Consider the following 22,397-nt stretch of genomic DNA (forward strand, 5'->3'; position numbering starts at 1 on the left):
GGTGATTGCCTGGGGAGGCATTTCTCCAGCAGTGGATTCACCATGTCTGATGATGAGGAAACATTTTGTAAATGGTTTTGTTTGGCCTCCGTCGTATTGGTTGGACTCCCATGGTGTCTGCAAGCATCACTAGTTACATTTAGACAGCTAGATACAGGGTGTTGGGAACACCAACAATGAGTCCAAGTTTAATTTTCGATTTAAAGCTTTCGTGACTGCAGGGATTCATCTTCTTGGTTCTTTCGGTAAAGTCACGTAGAAGGGAAATAATAAAAGAATACAAATAAAACATAATAAAATAATTCTCACGACGTTTCGGCCACAACGCAAGCAGCCGTCCTCAGGTGGAGAACAGGTGAGAATTATTTTATTGTTTTATTTTTATTATTTTATTATTTCCATTCTACGTGACTTTATCAAAAGAACCAAGAAGATGAGTCAAAGTTTGTCGTGTTGTGATCTAGCCATTGTTAAATAAACACTCCTGAACGATGTGTGCAGCCAACTATTTTTTGTAAAGCATTCACATGCTTACGCACCAATCACTGCAAACACACCTGATGTCACCAGATCTCTGAAGCTAATCTAGGTTAGCAGTTGTGTGGCTTTAGCTTCGAGGTGGCAGTGTTTGGGTGTCACCCTCTCGTGTATGTGGGGTGTTCTCCGGATATTCTGGTTTCCTTCCACATGTCAAACACTCATTCACGGTATTGGCCAAACATCCCCAAGCAGGACCCCCTCCTGAAAAAAAGTCTTCAGACTCAGCGAGGCTTTCCTGGGTTAACAGATGGCATAATTAGCATTTTCTATACGATTTATGAGTGTACATACATTGCACGTACATTATAAAATTACATATCAGTGAACGGAATTTACAGTAGTTTATTATATCGAATCAAATTTACAGGAGCCCCCCTACTGAAAGAGGCACGAGCCTCAGCGAGGCTTTCCTGGGTAAACAAGAATAATTATTCTAATAATAATTATCAGTACAATAATGCCTAGCACCACACCTGCAAAGACCAACCGACCGACCTGGATGCACTGTGGCAGCCGGGACACACGTGCACCATCTGAATAAACCACAACCAACAGCAGCATTACGCTCTGCTTCCTAATCTATTGTAACCACTTACACGGCAATCGGGCCCCTGATTGGGGAGCAAGTCTGGCTTGGGTGGCCAGAATCTACACACCGAAGCCAAGTTTTTTCTTGGGCCACGATGAACATATCTGATGATCGTCCAACCATTTACATTGAGCATTTATTATTAAACAGCAAGGCCGATGACCGAATCCTGCCTGTGATTTGTCCTGTCTGCGATCTATCCTGTCTGCATACAAGCAGGAAACTATGAATCATCACTGTTATTATTATTTCACGCTTGTTTACCCACAAACGCCTCACAGGAGGGTTCTGGCAAGGTTTTGCGATATGTGGCGATGATTGCTATGTATATCCCAAATCGAGAAATTTGCGGCTTTTTTTATAATTTGGAAGATGCTACCGGCATACAATGGCTTACTCTTGCGAATGACATCTTGGGGGGTGTTAATGTCCACTGTAAAGCAGACGTTACATATTGTTACTGTAAATACGCCTGCAGTATTGTTCGTAATCAGCCATGTTCTATCCACTGTTGGATAAAGGTCTCCCCGCGGTATCGTGACTCCCCACAATTCCGTGATGGCAGTACTCCACGTGAGCTAACCTCATCGCTCCATCTCCACGGATCGTTGTACTTCTCCGGCACAAATCCCTCCCCCCTGGCTGTCACTCAATCAGCATCCTCGTCCATTGGCCAAGCCCCACTTACGTACAATCACATCCACGACGATGTCTCTAATTTGCGGTGTCCTCTGATCCACGTGTACCTTTGTCTGTCTCGCAACGTAACTGTGGTCAGTGGCAGATCCGTGTCACCGAGTGTCTCCTGAGTGGACTCAACGGTGGACTCAGGGTCCTCCCACTCCATGCTACTGATGATGCTTCTTTGCACACTTTTGAATTTTTGTACAATTTTCTTCGATGACAGTGTTTCAGATCCACGTCCCTGCAGGTAATGTGCACCAGTTGAAAACGTTCTGCATTAGGCACAGTGGTATAGTGCATTTTATTATCATATTAAACTGTCCAACATCATTCAAATTCTCTTGCCCGCCAATTTCATCATTTTGCTCCAGGTGTGCTCTCTAACTGCTGTGCATTTAAACATTCTGTTGTGTTTCTCCAACACTAACAATTTAATTTGTACAAGTATGCTCCGATTTCTCTTATGTTACCTTTTCAACGACAACCATCACGCAAACTGAGGTTCACTGCACATCCAATGATACCACAATCCGACGACTCCCATGAGCAACAATGCACATTACTCATCGCCAAAAAAAATTCTGTTGTATGATTCACGCATCGTCAACCCACTCACAATGCATATTTCATAATTTACAATAAGCATACTCATCGTGTGCTCTCTGCATATGTGTGACACAGCACGCAAAGAGAGAAACAACAAATCAGGATTTATTTTTTGCAAATTGTACAGGTTTTCCCAGATGTGCTCACATAGCTCTCAGATGTGGTTTCGGAGGGACCTGCGTGCCGTTCGGCATGATGTCTGACGTTTCACTTGACACGATGGAAGCTTCTTCAAGAACTGAAAGGAGCAGCTCACATTCTCCCTCGATTACAATATCATTATTATGCTTCTTTACCCAGAAACACCTCAGGAGGAGGGTCTGCCAAGTTTTTGTATTGGGGGACAATGAATATACCAATTGACCAATTTCCAGTGTAATTTTTCACATATTGCAAATTTTGGACCACGACACCGCCACACAATGGCCTAGTCTTGCGAATGACGTCACGCGACCTTTGACACCCACCGCGAAGCAGATGGCGTGTATTTTTTTGTTTTTGCTTAATGCCCCCCCCTCCCCCCGATAATAACCAGGGCTGCCGCTGGATTATAACCGTGAGCCTCTGCAGCAAGTGATGAACGCGCTCCCGCGAGGACATGTCACCGCCGCAAATATGTACGACCCTATGCAGCACATGAACGTGGGCGTTTTTCACGGCATTGCTAATGAGTGGACACGATTGCTAGTTCTAGTTCAATGGTCTGGTCGGCAAGAAAACAGTAAACAAATAATACAGAGGTTCAATGAGCCAGTGTTCAGACACCTGGTTCAAGTTACCTAGTCTCCCTGGTAAACAAACAACGCACCATGCAACCTTTGCCCCCCCCCTCCCCCCCGTGTCGTGAATGCCATTAAAAAGAGCTTCATAACTCATCGGATTTGAAAAGCAGCAGCCATCGTCAGCCATGATCATTCCAATGCTGGATGAAGGCATCCTCAAGCCAATACCACCACGTATATACAATTTTAAATCAGTCGGACAGTTGTATGAATGTAGGCACTGTGGGGTGGTTATGACCATTTTGGGCAAAACTCTCTTTTACATTAAACAACATCACGGTAGAGTAATAGAGAACACAATCGTACCATTGCACTATGAGTAAATGCACTGTTATATATATAAACACTGTTATTAACGTTCTGAAAGGAGCAGTTGTCAGCTGACAATATATGTGTACATAGTGCATGTAACAGATGCACTATTGCTATAACATAGTATTTATTATTTTAACTACAATATTTTCATTACTGATATGCGTACGATTAGATACAAAACATATATTGCATAAATATTCCCACAAATGTAAGCGTTCTCAAGCACTGTGCTACGATAACAGAAAAATGACATGCGGCTGTTATGCTATGACGACCACGAGGGTCTGGACTATAACTTGAAAATATCAGCGCTATTCCCAAAGGCCCGGTTTGCAAGTGGGAGTGTGGTTTTTTTTTAAACATAATATTAAAATTACCCACGTACGTGTGTAACACAAGCACCGCACTGCGATAACTTATAGCCTATAACAGAATAATGTACAACACCACCGATAGTCACATTGCTATCAAGGTGGGTGCGATTACGCGCGCAATGGTTTACACCGCTCGCCACATTTGTGCGCTTTCCCAACAGAGTGATCTGCAGCTGTCTGGCGGAGCTTTCCTTAATTTACCTTTGCCCATATACAATGCGCGTTGACACACGTAACGCGGACATGGCCACGACCGAATACACAACGTCACTCTATTACCATTGCGGTACTAGGGTGCGTACCTACGGGCATTATTTCCATCAGTGGCGTGCGCGTTCTCAGAGGGCGGTTTTCAGCTGGGACCGCCGCCGAGCGAGATCGGTCACGACGGCTCCTGGCGGTGACTAAGCGGGGCCCCCCCCCCCCTCCCCCCCTCCCCCCCTGGAGCTCCCGCCGCTCGCGAGCACGGCCGCCACTTCACAGCACGACTGCGCGGCGGCCACCGTTCTGCACCGCGATCACCGCCACCGCAAGCAGCACCACGCCACCTGTGACTCAGCTGTAGCGACAGCAGCGGCCATGCGACCGGCAACGAACTTGACCGATGGCCAAGGCCAGACAGTTGTTACAATAGGACAGGTAACCACGAGTGAAGGGGTGGGGAACCTTCGGGCCAAGGGACGAATGAGACCCGTGACTTCACTTCAAACGGCCCGTGGCCACACGAGGCCTCCCACCCCGGTTTCCTCTCGCGTGTAAACACAAGTTCATTGGCCGACAACATCTCAATATATAGAGGGACCACAGACCTTGGGCAATTGTTGGCACCGGCTCGTCGCGTAGCTGCCTTCCTGCTTGTCTGTGGCTCCTCACCCCTGCCAAGTCATTCTCTCTCTATGAGATAGAGCGGACACTGTGCGGCTTGCTACAAGTTGACATGATTATTATTAAACAATATTTATTTGTCACTGCAAGCATCCTTGCAATAGCCACCTTGTTCGGATACGAGAGGAACATTTTTTACCTGGCAATACTACGTGTTGCTCAGTTATATAGAAAGCCCTCATTATTTTTCACGTTATTACTGGATAATACGGAGGTGCGAGCTTGTTCATGTGGGGTTGCCCGGCAAAGGAAGGTGTTTGAAGGTCCCTACTCGGCCCCCCAGCAAGGGAAAAGTTCCCCTCCACTAGCGCTTAGGACCCTGCTCGTGAGATTTCATGGTCCGGTCCCGAGCCAGCAGAACATGTAATTGAACAATCAAACATTAAGTTCTGCAAGCAGTGAATCTTGTGTCTTCACCACGTGATAGGGGAGGCAGCAGAGGTGTGTGCTACCAGTAAATCCCAACATCCACGTTTATCTGTGGAAATGACTCCTGTTATCCGCGCGGCCGTCCGTGGATAGACACCAATAATAGCATTGTCTTTACACCACTTTGACTGCATCTTATTATTAATCCCCCGGAAAAACAGGATGAATTTAGCATGCAAAAATCAATCGTTCTCAATTCATGAAAATTACATCACTCGGCTCATGGAAGAAAAAAAACCAAGATGGGACATTTGAGTAAGACGGTATAAACTATCCTCCAAACGAGACAAAAATAATTGATCCTTGAAAGCACCTATGACGATTCATCAAATCACGGGTGCAGGCAGCATAATCAATATTTGTCTTACCAGACACTTCCCATGAAACGTCATATACATCCACCAAATCACCACACATCATTGCTTCAGTTAGACCAACACTCTTTCCCTCAATAACTATTTACCCTTGCATCCATTCCCAATTTAACTCGTTAAGTCATTTTTTTAAAGTTATAATTATTTAGCCACCAGTGCCGAAGGATGTATTGACAACAGGAAAAACAACCACAGATGTGTCAATGCACACAGTTGTTTCTTGCAGGCAAGCGCGTGACTAATCGCAAGGGCCGATCGTCCGACAGATACGACGCCCTTATACTGCCCAAGTGGGAGCCCAAGGCTTCAAAAACCCACGCAAGAGGCTTTGACGCTAAGTGGTAAAGGCTGACGTTGCATTATACAGCAGGTCAAATGGCAAAGGCTTCTTGAGCGGACTGTGTGAAAACCATTTCAAATTCCCGGAACAGTGTGGTGGAAATTTGCCAAATTTCCCCAGAATATGCAACAATGCACTTTTTTTTCAGAGTCTCATTTTACCGCCCGTGAATGTGAAACGCGAGTGCATTGAAATGTCAAAATAATTTTGCATTCATTGCAGCAATTTGTCCACGTTGTTAATCAGCTCTAAGTGTGTGCCGTGTGTGGGTGTGTCTCTCTTGTGTCTCGATTGAACCGAGAGACGTTAAGCTGGAAACGGGGTGACCCAATTATGGATACCCCACTGATTTATAATGATGATCAATGTGCTACAATTTCTTCTCATCGGATAATTTAACGTACAATATTGTGAAAGGGCTGGCTCCATATCTTATAGAGGAGAGTGTTTACATATTTTGATAAGAGTACTGAGGTTGGTGAGAGACGTTGAGGCTTTTAAAAAAAAAAGTGTTTATTCTATAATTTCCCCATATAATTATAGTGGTGTATCTATAAATGTATCACCCTGCTAATACTCTCGATGGCACCGAGGAGAGATTGAGGATTTTCTCAGCCCTCGGCTGCACATTCTCACCCAACCGAATCATCATTGACGTATATCGGTGTTCAAGACAACACAAGCAATTAAACTGACGATTTAATTGCCCCTTGCGCAAACGGTGTGCACGGTACATTCCTGTAACCACGGCATGTGTGGGTCTGTTTACATAGAGGGGGCGTGCCGGTTTGGTGGTTTGAACGCACAGCAGCGCTAAGAAACAAAATCAGCGAGCGCGTTTAATTCGTGCTCGTGCATGCTGCAAGCAACCGGCATCTAATCCTGGCCCACAGCTCCCTTCACATGTTGCCTCAAGCTTAATAAGATTGCCTTGCTCAGGGCACGGTCACTATCAACGGCTGCGGAGATAAAAGTGGCCATGCAGGAATGTAAATATGCTGGCACTACCATCCAAATCGACTTGCGCTAAAAGCACCTGTCCCTGCATTCCATTGTCGGATAAACTTGGGCTTTTCTCCACGTTTTTGAATTTCTTTTTTTTTCGAACAACAGCACAAACAGAGAAAAGAACCGGAGTTTACGTCTCCACACATTGATAGCACGGTTGGCAGTGATCTACGGAAAATAAGTAAGAGTAGAGACGCAAGGAAGAATGAAAGAGTGGGGTAAGGAGAATACAAAGAGGAGAGTAGAAAAAAGTGGGGCGGGGGGGGCAAGGTCACATAGTCGCATAAACTCCTCACAGCAGCGGCTTTTGGCTGGCCAGCAAACAAAGACGGTCACTGCTTTGCGCGCTTTCAGATGCGCTTCTGCAGCCGTCTGGAACGCTCTTCCTTCCGATATAAGGAAAGTCACCGGAGCTATGCACTTTCAAATATTCTAGATTGAAAACGAATTTCTTTAGAACTCCTTTTTGTGTTTAGTATGTTGTCCTCCACCCCCCCCCCCCCCCGCTAATCCAATTAGCACGGTTGGCTACGTACGGTGTGAACGAAGTTCAACGTACATACGTACGTAGATGAGAGAGGGCCTAATCAAGAACAAGTCAATGATGGGGAGTCCTCCTATATCCAAGTCAAGTCCTGCTCGAGCCCGTCAACGATCCCCGATTGCTCGAGGGTAGATATCTCCCACATCAGCTTTAGGCAGTGGTCAAACGGAGGCAGCTCCCGGTGGGGGCGGGCGGGGGAGAGAGTCTACGTGCATCCTGTGCGCGAGCGTGTCGTCGCAGGCGTGTGCGCGCGCGTTAATCACCTTTCCCTGCTCCCTCTCAAAGTCCACGTAATCGCGCGTGGGCGCCGGCCGCTGTCCCTCCGTGTGGAAGGTGGGCGGCAGGAACTGCAGCGACAGGTTCGTGCCTGTGGCGACAAACGCCTGGAAGGTGGGGGGGGGAAAGGAAAAAAAATGGACAAACCTTACACACGTGTGTGCGTATGTGTGTATATATGAATATGGATATCTGTGGGGAGCGTTCGTGTACCGGTTAGCGCGCTGCGCTACGAACCTGACCACCCGAGTTCGATTCCCGCTCGCGCCCAACACCAGTGACGATTATTTGAACCGGCCATGGGCCTCCCTTAAGTCGACTCAGCCTAAAATGAGTACCTGGTGTGATGTGTAAACATCACCACTGGGGAGAGAAAGGCGGCCGGGCGTGGTGTTGGCCACCCACCCCCTCATGTGCCGTTCCAGCCTTCATAGGTGCACGCTAAGAACAACTGCCCCAACACTCTGTTAAGGGTATACGGGGGATCTTTGTATATGTATATCTGGGCAAACAATTACAAGACAATCGTAATTACGTTTGCGAATAATTGGTGGCACCGTTAAATGGGGGAAGCCGTGGGCGTGAGTCTGGCTTAGAGGGAAATACGTCTTTGTTCAACACCTGATGGGTATAATTTAGTTTATTTATTATTGTTATAAAAACTATTATTTGGACAATCCCTTGGAGATGGAACATCTCGTTTGCAAGGGTGCCCATGGTGTACAGCCCTTGTAATTAGGCATGTAATAATTCGCCCCCATGGTGCGTATAAATTGTCACAATTTTCGGTTGAGAATCCATTCAAGAATCTATCTTTTTTTATCAAATTTTTTCAGCGTTTCTCAATTTGGTTAGTTTTCTTTGACCAGTTTTGTTTGCACCATCAGCCTAAATGTACTATTAGCATATTTCTTGCATATGATTTGCATCAATTTTATATAATCACTTCTTGACATGCATGATTCAAGGTATGCATCGTGAGATTCAGATTTGATTTTAATAGCGAGACGTTGGTTACATCCCTAGCTGTCATTCAAAATGTAACAATGTTGCAGGTTCCATTTAACCTCACGTTTGAAACGATGACCAATCACATGACTCGTCAGAACAGCGTAACAGATTTGTCTCTGGATTACCGGATGGATTACCTGTGCGGCAATGTAGTTGGATTTAGTGTTTGAGAGTAGCTACCTAACCACTGCGTACACTACACTGCCTCTGGAAGTTGCCCAGTGACTTTGAAGCACAAGATACGTTGCTGTTGGGGCTGGTTGTTTGTTGGCAAGAGTTTTGTTTTGATATGCCCACCGATAAACAAAACTCTTTTCAAAAATGACAACACATGAATATGTCCACGTGTACACATATAACATGGGGTGCTCGCTAACGATGCCTGCCTCAACTCTCACCAAGGTAAATGGGAGACCTTTGGAAATATCTTAATTTAGGAGCTTTCGTGACTGCAGGAATTATTCTTTGGTTCTTTTCGGTTAAGTCACGTCTAAAAATAAAATAATAAATTAAAATAAAATAACATATTACGACGTTTCGATTGCAACACAAGCAATCATCATCAGGCATAAAAGAAATAGCAACAAAAATCTAACTAGAAAAAACTATAGACAGACATACAAGCAGACAGACATCACAACGGCACACAGAGAGAGGAGCAAGCTGACAACGCGGCACGGGCACGCAAGCCTGAAAATTAGGAGGCAGGCACACGAAAATTAAATAACCTAGTAAAATATCGAAATGTGATGTAATACAACACAGAGAGTCGGTTAACACACAATTAACGCATAGCCTGGTTGATTACGTGTTTCAAAATTTGCTAAGTTAGAATTTTAAGTGTGAAAATTCCAAGGAGAGCACACAGGCAGAGAGGACAAATAGCCAGAAAGAAAAAGGATAAGTTTAAAACTTCCCCGTAGAAGTGGTTCAATCTTAATTTAGGAGCTTTCGTGACTGCAGGAATTATTCTTTGGTTCTTTTCGGTTAAGTCACGTCTAAAAATAAAATAATAAATTAAAATATATTCACCACCTTTCCTCGCTCAGTTACTGCATTAAGTACACTTACAGCGGATTCTTCTTTGCCCAACATTTGATGGGTGATCTGTACGAACTCTAGCTCCCTGTGGGTGAAGATAATTTTTTGGTAAGAAAAATTTACCCTAACTCTAATTCTTACTGCTACCACTCTGCCTCGTACACAATCGAGACAAATCACATTTTGAGTACAGGAATGCTTTTCATGAATTACCTAATCATTCCACTAAATATTGACAAACAAACACGCCTTCTAACAGACGACAGCTTAGTACACCCCTTGACAATGTGTGTGATATGTGACCGTTGTGTATCAGATGATCACACTGGTCAACAAAAAAAAACCTTTTTTCTGGCCTGGACTTTTGCAGCTGTTTTAGACTAATTTCAGGGTGCTGTTTCAAAATCTGATCTCAGATTTGCTCTATCACATCTCATTTTATGCTATCGGTATACCCCATTTTCATTGATTTTACCCGAAATTAACTCTCACTTATGATTGCAAGTTGTTGCGAGTCAGTGACTGCTTTAGTGTTAAAATATGGTGCTGTATTTTTAGGATAGTGTGTTTATAATATAATTTTATGTAGATATCCACATTTATTTAATATTTTTCTTCTGCAGTTTTTATTGAAAATGCAATATTTGATATCTCAAAAACTGATGCCAGATTTGGAATTAGCACCCCAAAATTACCTTAAACCCGTTGGAATACCTTATGCCTGAAAAAGTGTGTTGACCAGTGAAATTATCCACAGTTGTTAATCTGTAGACAATTGTTAAATCGACCCATCGTGAATGCTTGCCAGAGACCAAATCCCTTCTTGTTGAGCTGGCGGGAGAATCTGTGGGGCCAAAACTGCCGCAAGCACAACGTGCCACGTGAATGCTGCTGAAAAGCACGTGTATACAAGTAATTAATCGCATCTGCCTTAAATTACCGTCTTTACATTAAAAAAAAACTATTTAACGTACCTCACTAACATATATTTTACATTTTCAAAAATGAAGTAGCCTGGTGTAGTCCGCCGACAGTAAAAGCAACAACAAGAGTCATATTTAAGGGCTCGTGTCTCGCAGAGAGTCAATGCTCAGAACACCAGTGACTCAGTGTGCCCATACAGTCACTCAATTCAAAGGGAATTCAGCTGACAAATCCGCTGTGATCCAGATGTTGTGGTTCATTTTTTTAAGCTACTCCCACTCGTATGCACGCAATGCATATTTAGAAGAAAAAACCCATCTTCAATGCAACTTCAATAATGAGCATCTGTGAACAACTTTTTCCCCGTAACTGTACAATATTTTTTTGTATTTTGGACATCTTCTTGTTTATGTTGTCTACATGCAACCGCTACATATATACATACTTTTACTACATATATACTGGTGTAAAGAATTTGAATAGCGGTACACAGTGGTAAAAAAAAACGACTTGTAAATTAAGTTATACATGTACAGCCCTTTGTCAATCCACTGTTGGATAAGGACCACCCCGCACGCAGTCCAGTTTGCACAGATTGTATTCATGTCCACTCTTCAGAAGCCCGTGTACACACTGTGCGTGCACATGTATACACCGTGTCGATTATTTCGATTATTTGGCTGCTCTAAATCTCCACGTGACGAGCCACTTTGTTGAGCTATTGTCTGTGGCCAGGCCACTTCTGAAAAATAATCTAATAGCTCAGTGGGCTTTACCTGTTCAAATAAAAGTAGTTATTTCATTTGTATGTTTTACTCGTGATTTTCTTACGTTTCCTATACTTTGCATCGTGCTTTTGTACTGTTTGTTGTTGCAACGTTCTGACCCGCCCCGACTGGACATCTGTGAAAGCGATCTGATTCCAGGCGATCTGATTCCATTCAACAATGGATTGTTATTATTACTTTTGTTAGTAAATGTCGCGGTGCACTTTAAGCACCTCAAGTGGCTGCAGAAGTCACATCATTCATTAAAAACAAAACATGTGAATCGGAGAAAATTAACTTGTTGCATGTAGTGAGTCCAACCGAGTCGCAGACGTTAACTTGGGAGCAACACTATTTATTTAACGCAACAGCGCCAACATAACACAACCTACGCTCGGGTCTCGAATTCCCATCTCGTCACGCTACAGGCAGAACTAGACACGGTTCGCTATCCCGGCCCAGACCACAAGTTGGATCCCGGACCACAAGTTGGATCCCGGACCACAAGCTGGATCCCGGACCACAAGCTGGATCCCGGACCACAAGCTGGATCCCGGACCACAAGCTGGATCCCGGACCACAAGCTGGATCCCGGACCACAAGCTGGATCCCGGACCACAAGCTGGATCCCGGACCACAAGCTGAATCCTGGACCACAAGCTGGATCCTGGACCACAAGCTGGATCCCGGACCACAAGCTGGATCCTGGACCACAAGCTGGATCCCGGACCACAAGCTGGATCCCGGACCACAAGCTGGATCCTGTACCACAAGCTGAATCCTGGACCGCGTGGCTAGAGGCTTCTTCTCCCCGACGTGGTTCTTCGACAAGAACAGTCACTACACGTGCAACAATTGATGCATGTATTGTAAATGCAAAAAATATTCATATATATTTCAATCAATACGTAATTATAGGGCTAATATGCTGTATTGGACTAATACAGCCCTAATATACGATATTGTAGAATTTCTATTTACATAAACGCATATCAATAATGTACGTGGCATGTGTTACATCTAACAGCAGTAGACGTTTGTGCACAAGAAAAACGTTTAGCGATGCTCGTGTTGAATATTGAAAAACAGTAATGAGTCTGTGTGAACTCATAATGTCGCCCTCAAAACTCCGTCTTGATTTCCACGCATCACCTACAATTCAATCCGTTAATCTCTGCCGAGAAAGACTCCAAATTGCGAAATTAACGATGACCTTTTGTGAACGAGGGCACGCCTGATTGTTTAATGGGCCCAGCCCGTTCGGCCCAGCTGCAATAAGCGTTCATCTTTTCCACTGCAAATCTCAAACCGCTCCTTTGAACGTTGTTTTTTCTCGCTCACAAAGTCGTGGGAGAAACACCAAGATACCAGAAGCCCGTTATTGGTGTCATAAACAGCAGCAATCGGTGCGGGAGTGGAGGTTATTGGGGGCACTTCCATAGATAATTGCTGCTCTCTTACTTTCCATCCCTATCGCTCATTAAACACGGCAAGCCAGTGACCAAACACTCGAGAGAGAAGACACCAACCACATCGTTCCACACACGGACCGTAAACCTCGCAGTCACAAGTAGGCTATCGCAACTCCTCGCGCTGCACTTGCCCATATAATACTACAAATACTACAGAAAAAGGATTGTGTGGGGGGGGGGGGAGTGAAAAACTATGCAAGCTACGAATGTTACGTCGCGTACCCCAGCCGTTTAGACTTCCCGTTAATATGCATACTCAACATTCAAAACCCATCGAAAACACCGCAAAAATGCACTACAGTATAACAAGTAGGATGTCGGAGAAGTGACGAAAATATAGGAACAATGAAGAATAGTTTCTGCGGGTCATAAACATGCAACTTCATTGTAGAATTCTCGTGAAGCATAGGGTACCGGGCATGCATACAAAACTCTTTTCTCATTGGTCCACAGTGGGTAAGAATGTCATAGATGGTAAAAAGCCCACATGTGGATGCGTAACAGCGCTACGTAATGGATGCTCGTTTCATTTCAAAATGTGAGGCCAATCACAAAGTGAATACATCGCTGTTTCTAAATGCTACCAAGTCCTATTTCTCTGTTCTATTTTTAAAATGCTGCAACTGTACAACGGTGGCTTCCAAATTGTCATCCGCAGACCTCTGGTGGGCCACAGCAAGACCTCGGGGAAGTCGGATACATCTTCAGACTCTGTCTTCTCGACAGACCTGCTCTCCACCTGAGGACGGCTGCTTGCGTTGTGGCCGAAACTTCGTGAGAATTATTTTATTATGTTTTATTTTTATTATTTTATTATTTCCATTCTACGTGACTTTACCGAAAGAACCAAGAAGATGAATCCCTGCAGTCACGAAAGCTTTAAATCGAAATTTAAGTCGGATACAATTTTTTCTCCTTCACAAAACACCTATTTGTTTTACTGCAAGTTGGTTCTGTGAAAATGTTTCGAGGGTATATAGTGGTCTGCAAGTCGAGAAGACTTAGGAACCACGACTCCGGTATTTGTTGTCGAATTAATGTTGTTCAAATACAGCGAAGCATAGAACACAACACACCATATACTCGAAAACAGGACGACGTGTTTTAGCGGCTGTTCTCATCAAAGCAGGCTACGGCACCGTTAAAAACCAAAACAATTTTATAATCATTTTTTTTTTTAAACCTCTGATATCAAGGCCCGGGCAAACTGAAGACGTTTCAGGAAGCCGGGGAAAATCGTGCCCTAAACCCCTCACAAAACGCACACGACTCACGCAGACCGGTCATGACGCTGCTCCATGTGGCGGAGGACCTCGTATAAAGTTAACCGCACGACCCGGCGAACTGAGCACATGTCTCCTTTTTAAATGACAGAAGGGCTGCCAGCGAGCGTTTACGGTTTCTATAAATAATGCGAATGCAAGCGGGCACGCCGCTTCGAGCGTGCTCCTAACGGGCGAATGGAAATAATTACGGGACGAAACGCGAGGCCCTAATGAACTTGAAAGCCACCAAACGGATGCCACCGAGAGAGAAAGAGCGGAAAACGAAATGCTATGGTCCGAGTGCCGTGTTATGCCGAACAGCAAATGCCGGTGTTTGCCAAGCACCGCAAAGGTTAAGTGCAAAAACCTCCGGACCGCGCAATTATCGGTAAGAGAGCTGCACCAAAACTGCTGTGGAGCGTGCTTTTTTCAAATTGGCACCTGAACTTGGTGATAAATTTGGGCCGATTCTTTGAAATGTAACAAACATGCGAGTGGCTCGAGCGATCATATTAAAGTGTTGATTTACCAACACGTTTGCGGATTTCAAAATATTTGTTGCCAGGTGCACAAGAGGGACTTTGTGGGGATCAGAGGAGCATGCGTCATCACACAGGTGGCATGGGCTCCACCGCTCCAAACAGGAGGCATGACACACGCACGTTAAATAGCATCGCTGGTAACCGTTTGACCTTGGCCTGGAGAAGGCTAATTGGGCAAAATATATTTCCAAACTTCGATTGTTCTACATCATTATTTTAATTGCCGTGTGTTTCCACTACTCCTTGCACATGTGCGATTCACAACATTCCTGATGGTTGTAGTACAGTCGTTTTATTTAGCCGTGAGCTCGTGTTTTCAACAGCAATGCTGGATTATAAACAATGCTTCATAACATCACAGTTCTCAAAACACCGAAAGGCCATAATAGTAAATACATTTCGCCAAGTTCGTAATCAATAAAATGACTCGTGAAGGAAACATATTTGCTCTTAAAACAAAGAGTGCTATTGAAGCCTAAACTGAAATTCTAATATTTTGCACTTCAAATGTCAATTTACAAAGCATATATACAATAAAACTACGTATTTTATAGGGATGTATCATTTAAACACGACTTGTTTTTTATTTAATATGCATTCAGAATAGTTTTGTCAGTGGAGGACTTTTTTAACTACATGGAGTAATTCTTGGTTATAAGGAAGTTGTTTATGTTGGAGAAAGTGACTTCACAGAATGTGATTAATTTGCCCACAATTTATGATCATTAGATTTTTTTTCATCCGAGCCACGTGACCACATTGGTTGTCAAAATGTTTTTTTTTAACCCTAAACGGCTTTCTTTTTCTTCTTGGTTCTTTCGGTAAAGTCACGTAAGGGAAATAATAAAATAATGAGAATAAAACATAAGAAAATACAATTCTTTGTATTTTTAGTTAGAAAAAAAACCCAACCTTTCCTTTTATTTACTCTTCAACTACGTGTGCCTGCATCTACCGTACGAACGCAGATCTAATAACACAGACACATACTCTGTTACCGTGATAAAACAGAGGCCCACATTTTTTTTGTGGGTTCTTCATCCTCGTAGTTATAAACTTTCCGCTTTCATGCTAAAAGTAGGATCCTTGTTGTGGTAAGGGCAGAGCATGTGCAATGCCTGCAGGGTGGGATAAAGGTTTGAAGCAGGAAGGAGAGTGTACGCGTCCGCGAGTGCCTGACTACCCCGAGGCCCAGAAGCATGCGTGTGCGCACGTGTGTGCGCGTGCGTGCGCGTGTCTGCACGCGCGTGTTGCGGAGTGGTGACAAAGTGGTTATAACACTGCTCTACAATTAATACGACTTGGCTGAAATTCCTGACCTTGAATAATATTGACAACTGGTGTCTTGAACGTAGGCCTGGGAATTCTACGACCAAGTCACCATGAAAATGCCCGATCTCATATCAGATCTCAGAAGCTAAGCAAATTGGGGCATGGAAGGGAGAATTTTTGGAAAACCGAGTGTTGTGGACAAGATTTGAGAGGTGGCTAGAAGATGGTAGTACAGCAATGCATTCTTGAAGACATCTGCGCAGAATTTGTTGCACAAACCTAAACAGTAAACACAGATAAAGAGTGTGTATGTTTTGTGCATGCATTTGCATGTATGCGTGTGCGTTAGAAAGCACCTACGAAGGCCGGCACAGTGTATAAGAGGTTGGTGTTGTCAGAACCATGCCTGGCCGCCTTTGTCTTCTCAGTAATACACCAAGTAATTACTGAAGACTGCCAACTTATGGAAAGGCCCAGGACTGGTTCTGTTAAATCCTCCACTGATGTTGGCTGTGGCACGGAATCTAACACAGGATGCCGGGTTTGCAGCACAGTGCGATAACCACAAAATCGCCTCTCCTGCAACACATTTTCTAACAACACACCTGCAGGAAACAGTTTGTATGTATGTACGTTGAACTTCTCTCGCGCCGTACGTAGCCAACCATGCGAATGGGAGTTTTTCTATGAAGATGCGTTATGGCCTTCAACATCACCTATACATCTTGATTTGAAGATTTGATGACGGATGCTTGTGTTTCGACCGAAGCGTCGTGTTCTTTTATTAGTTTTTCTATCTACTTGACTTTACCGAAAGAACCAGAAAGTATCACCTATATATATTTTTTTCCTCATATGGGGAGTGTTGACGAATGTGTTACGTTTGTGTCACTACGTAGTTGTACACTACCGCCCACACAACAAAACCAAAACGTTTGCTCCATTGCTGCACCACAAGCGAACAGCGATTGCCTCAACGGTGCAGAGGCCACACCGGGAGGGAGCCGTTGTCTTCGCGTGCACCCGAGTGCCCGCTCGCTCGCTCGACACTCACCAGGTCTGAGCGACCCTCTCGGCAAGCACTCTGGAAGCGCATCTGTCGCTCCTCCAGGGGCCGGTCCCGGTAACCGGTGTACTTGACCTGCGGCCGAGACGCACATGCACAGACGCACAATCACAAGCCATGAGGATCGCTCGCATGAGCCCTTCGCGCAGTCAAGCGAGCGCCTGGCAACGCGGTTGCCTCCACCGAAAACGCTTCAGTCGGAGTGATCGACCCCTAATGATGTGATATTTTAAAGTAGCTAAATGTGGCGGTACTTACTAGGATAAAGCGCAACATGTAGTGTCAAAAACATGCTAAATTTAGTTGCGAATTTTGGTGCATGCGTGTGTGTTTATGCATTTATTTGAATTGATATCTGTTTTTAACGCATTCCACGCTTTACATAAATATACTGGAAATATAATACACAATTATTGCGATGTATACGTCTTTTATCAATTCACCTCTGGTGCATGTGAGGATTGTTTGACCATACTTCACCATGTTGGTCAGTACAGGTTGGTAAAGCAGGCGCAGAGGACTGATTCAGATATCACTTGCCACATCATTAATTTCATCATGTTCATAGTGTCGTGTTCCAACCACTGCAAGACCACTCCAGGTAAGCAGAATGCTGTACATTAAAAATGCTAAGATTTTAAAATAATACTAACAACCTATAAGTGGGATAGCATACAACATTCGCCGTAACAGGATGGGCCTCAATTTGTGTTGTCACTTTTGTTGTAACATTTTTGGCAACAAAAACTGCCCAAGTCTTCATCACCACGGATTGGGCAAATCGCTCAGCCGTTAAGTTTTTTAGATGTGGATCTGTCGATGTATTTTCATACGTAGTGGTAAAGTCTACCTTGTAATAATACGCATGCGCAGATACATGTACACATTTGTCTATTCCGAAACCAATGGTTTAAATGTTGACGTTTTCTGTTCCAAATCTACGAGGCAATTTCACATAATTAAAGAGGACATGTAACGTCTATCATGTTGTGTTACACGTGTTGCAATTAATGGAGAATAAGATAATACTTTAAGGTAGTAATAAAGGGGGTGAAAAAACAAATGTTACATAATGTAAATGTAAGACTACAATATTTTGCATTCGGTAAAAAAGGATGCTTTCCCCTTATGACTACGTATTATTAAGTAAATAACAATATATTTACGATACATGTGATGACAATTGTTCTGCAAATGACGTGCACTTCAAGAGTTGAACTTTCACGAGGATGAGAGAGAGAGATATACATGGGATGTGGGTTGTGCGTTCGCCATCTCATCTGTTTAAAATACGGGCGATGTTGTGTAAACAAAAGCCCTGAACTTCGAGACGCGTGTTTGAATTACACGTGTATTTACATGGCTTGATAGTACATGTAAAGTATGTATTTAAAGTGCTAAGTCTGACGTCTGCAGTGTCCAACGCACCAAACTAAGTGGACCTCTCACTGAAACCGAATCCTCAACCACACAGACCACACATTTGAACCCAACCAAACCTAAAGTTCACCACAAACGCAAAGATCCCCCGTGTACAGCCTGCAACAGACTGTTGGGGCAAGTGTTGTTATGGCACACGAGGGGGTTGGCTGCCGAGTGGTGATATTTACACACCGCAGCACCAGGTACTCATTTGAGGCTGAGTCGACCTAAGAGGGAGGCCCAGGACCGGTTCAGACAATGGTCACTGGGTGTTTGGTGACCGTGCGCGAGAATCGAACTCTGGACGCCGGGTTCGTAGCTGACCGCTCACCCCACGGAACCACACCACGATACCAACATAAACCACCACACCGCGTTGAATGAATGCCCCACCACCAGATGCCAACACAATTAACCCCAAGTGTGGCAACCACCGCACTAACCCCAAGTAAACTCAAAGTGAACCGAACGGAGAATTTAACCACAACGCAACCGCTGCCCTCTCTGCAAGTGGGCGAGTTCCCGCTACCCAGCACCAGTGCACGCGTGTAGCCGTAGCGATGTGGACATCTGTCCATGTGCTCGTCCACGTGGTCGTGATGGTCGTCCACGTGCTCGTCCACGTGCTCTCCCCGTGAGGAGCGGTGGCGCTGCGGTTAGCGCGCTGCGCTACCGAAGTCAGCGACCCGAGTTCGATTCCCGCTCACGGCCACCAAACTCCGTCCGTCTAAGCCAGCGGAGACGGACAACAGCTGTCCGTCTGTGCCACTGTCTCTGTGTTTGTGTCACTGTGTCTCTGTGTCACTGCGTCTGTCTGTGCCACTGTGTCTCTGTTTGTGTCACTGTGTCTCTGTTTGTGTCACTGTGTCTATGTGTCTATGTGTCACTGCGTCTCTGTGCCACTGTGTCTCTGTTTGTGTCACTGTGTCTCTGTGTCACTGTCTCGCTGTTTGTGTCACTGTGTCTCTGTGTCACTGCGTCTCTGTCTGTGCCACTGTGTGTCTCTGTTTGTGTCACTGTGTGTCTCTGTTTGTGTCACTGTGTGTCTCTGTTTGTGTCACTGTGTCTCTGTTTGTGTCACTGCGTCTCTGTTCGTGTCACTGCATCTCGCTGTTTGTGTCAATGTGTGTCTCTATTTGTGTCACTGTGTCTGTGTCTCTCCGTCCCCCATCTCTATCACCCCTTCAGCGTCCTTGTTTGTCCATATGCCTCCACGTCCTGTGACAGTCCATCATCATCCATCCCCCTCTCGTCCTGTCTCTCTCCCAGTGCCTCTATCTCCCTACCCCGCCGTGTGTCTCCCCGTGGTGTCTCCACGTCTGTGTCTCTCTCTGTCCACCCCGCCTGGCGTGTCTCCGTGTCCACGTGTCTCACCCCGTCCCCAAGTCCACGGCTTCTTGTCTCTTGTTGCTGTATCACCATTGATGGCTGTGTGTCACCGTGCACCTCGGGCCTCCCCGTGTCCTTCCCCTACCCCCTGTCTCCCCGTACCCCCCAGTGTCTCTCTACCCCCGTCTCCCTGTACCCCCCCCCCCCCCCCAGTGTCTCTCTACCCCCCCCCCCCCCCCAGTGTCTCTCTACCCCCTGTACCCCCAGTGTATCTCTACCCCCCCTGTACCCCCCCCCCCCCAGTGTCTCTCTACCCCCTGTACCGCCAGTGTATCTCTACCCCCCCTATACCCCCCCCCCCCCAGTGTCTCTCTACCCCCTGTTTCCCTGTACCCCCCAGTGTCTCTCCTCTACCCCCTATCTCCCTGTACTCCCCCGTGTCCCCGTGTCCCGGCAGTCCCCGCCAGTGGCCCCCCGCGTGTCCCCGTGCCCCCCACCTCGCACTCGCGGCTCAGCTTCCTGAAGAACTCCTCGTTGTCGAACTTGCTCCGCTGATCGGGAACCACGCGCGGCATCTTGACACCCAAGCGCAAGCCCTCCTCCACCTCCTCCTCCTCGTCTCCACTGCCTCTTCTCCGCTACCACCACCACCAACCACAACTACCACCACCGCAGCTAACCAAAACAGCAACAACCGACGCTGTTAATTGCTTAATTGGTTATAAATTCACGCTGCGCGAGTGCAGTCGGAGCGGCTGCCCCCACCCCCCGCAACAACCGCGCGCTCTCAACGCGAAAAGTTTCCCCATTCATAACGCGGGCGATACCAACTCGTGCTGGGCGGTGGGGAGGGGGGCGAGTTGGCGCGTGTCCGGGGCGTGGGCACGACAACACCGCCCTCGCCCTTCCCATTCAAACCGCCCACCCCTCGACACCCCTACTCAGCGGCTCCTATTGGACGAGCCCTCCTCCACCTCTCTCGCTCTCCCCACCCCGGCTGAGTGTGGGAGGCGGATGTTGACCATAAAAGGACACCGCCGCTCGTGGGGGGGGGGGTTGGGGGGATTTTTGGGACAAACAGCGGGGGAGGTGACGTCACGGCCCGTGTCGTTTATTTTTTCTTATTTAAGGGAGTGGCCGAACGGGTTAAAAAATAAAAGCGAAGTTTATCAAAGATAGGCAAATACATATGCCCCCCGAACTCTCGTTAAATATCTATAACTTACGATATAAAAAAACATTACCCCCCCACCCATCACAACAGAATATTAATACTACTTTTATTAACGCTCTTATTACGTTATTAATGTCAACCCCTTATCAGTGCCTACATTATTACAGACCGTATTGGTCACCCCCGTGCCCTTATAAAATCTCAACGTTCATCCTACAAAGTGCCATCACAAGGGAGAAACACAATCAAATAGACAAACACATGTTTTTGCCCGTATTGAAACGGCTGTACGCCGTATGGACCTGAAAACTCAATTTCCCTGTAAAAGAATACGGGGTAAACTGTATGGGTTGACAACTATGGTCTTCACGTCATTTATATATGTCCATTATCTTTGGCATTGGCCGAGTTAAATGGGCCCCATATTATTTAAAAAGTGGGGACTCCACATATATGGGTTTGCAGAGGGAAGATTTAGCATCGGTGAGCATTGGTGATGATACTGAGTTGATAATTAAGTTATCATACCTGTCAACCCCTTATCAGTGCCTACCTTATCACAAAACAATTCTAACAGTATTGGTCACCCCGTGCCGTTATAAATCTCAACGTCCATCCTACAATGCCCCATCACAAGGGAGAAACACCAAAAAAAGACAAAAACATTGTTTTGCCCGTATTGAAACGGCTGTACATCATATGGACCTGAAAATTAAATTTCCCTGCACAAAAATACGGAGTAAACCATATGGGTTGGTAGGTATGAGTTATAGTGACGACAAACACCGGTCCTGCAAGTTTGTGCTGCTGTTGCCACTTGATAAAAAAAATCTATTTATTTTATGGAGATTAAAGGCAATGCTGTTGTTCAGGAATTGTTGATGGTTTTTGCATATGCGTATAGGCGGTGTGTTTATTACATACCTTAGTCTGTTGATGCCATCACCCTCTACAACAGTCACTGCAGATTTATCCAGGACTTTTAGGTTGTTATAAAAATAAAATGTTTATGAGGAGCAATAATATGTTCGTACGCAATGCAACTGTTTTATTCAGGACATGCTGGTCTGGGTCACTCTTGCAAACGAGGTATTCCATTTCAACAAATTATCCATGTGAAATATTTCATTAAATCCCCCCCCCCCAAAAAAAAATTGGCAAATGACCCCTAAAGTTGTGATACTGCCTTGGCAAAAACAAAATCTAAACATTCCACAATCGCACTGCCCTAAAGAGAAAAAAAACCCTATAATGGGTGACGTTTCAGGCAATCGGCCTTCACAGCAATATTAATAGCAATGTCAACAGAAATTGTAACGTCCCCAATCTAGAGTATAATGCCCTCTATCCAGAAAAGTCTCAATGA

At 45.3% G+C, this 22,397-nt stretch overlaps 1 protein-coding gene across 1 annotated transcript in view; it reads right to left on the reverse strand.

The window, feature by feature from the left end:
- CBFB (core-binding factor subunit beta) overlaps positions 1 to 20,754 on the reverse strand; it is a 73,877-nt gene extending 53,123 nt beyond the window's left edge. Inside the window, exons 1-3 of the mRNA XM_078868592.1 lie at positions 20,355 to 20,754; positions 17,095 to 17,181; positions 7,734 to 7,853 (exon numbers count right to left, since the gene is read on the reverse strand). Of these exons, the coding sequence (XP_078724718.1) occupies positions 7,734 to 7,853; positions 17,095 to 17,181; positions 20,355 to 20,432 (285 nt within the window). The 5' untranslated portion in view covers positions 20,433 to 20,754. The remainder of the gene's footprint in view (positions 1 to 7,733; positions 7,854 to 17,094; positions 17,182 to 20,354) is intronic.
- Between the last annotated feature and the right edge of the window lie 1,643 nt (positions 20,755 to 22,397).

This window comes from Lampetra fluviatilis, chromosome 26 (genome assembly GCF_964198595.1).
Source record: "Lampetra fluviatilis chromosome 26, kcLamFluv1.1, whole genome shotgun sequence".
Taxonomy (NCBI): domain Eukaryota; kingdom Metazoa; phylum Chordata; class Hyperoartia; order Petromyzontiformes; family Petromyzontidae; genus Lampetra; species Lampetra fluviatilis.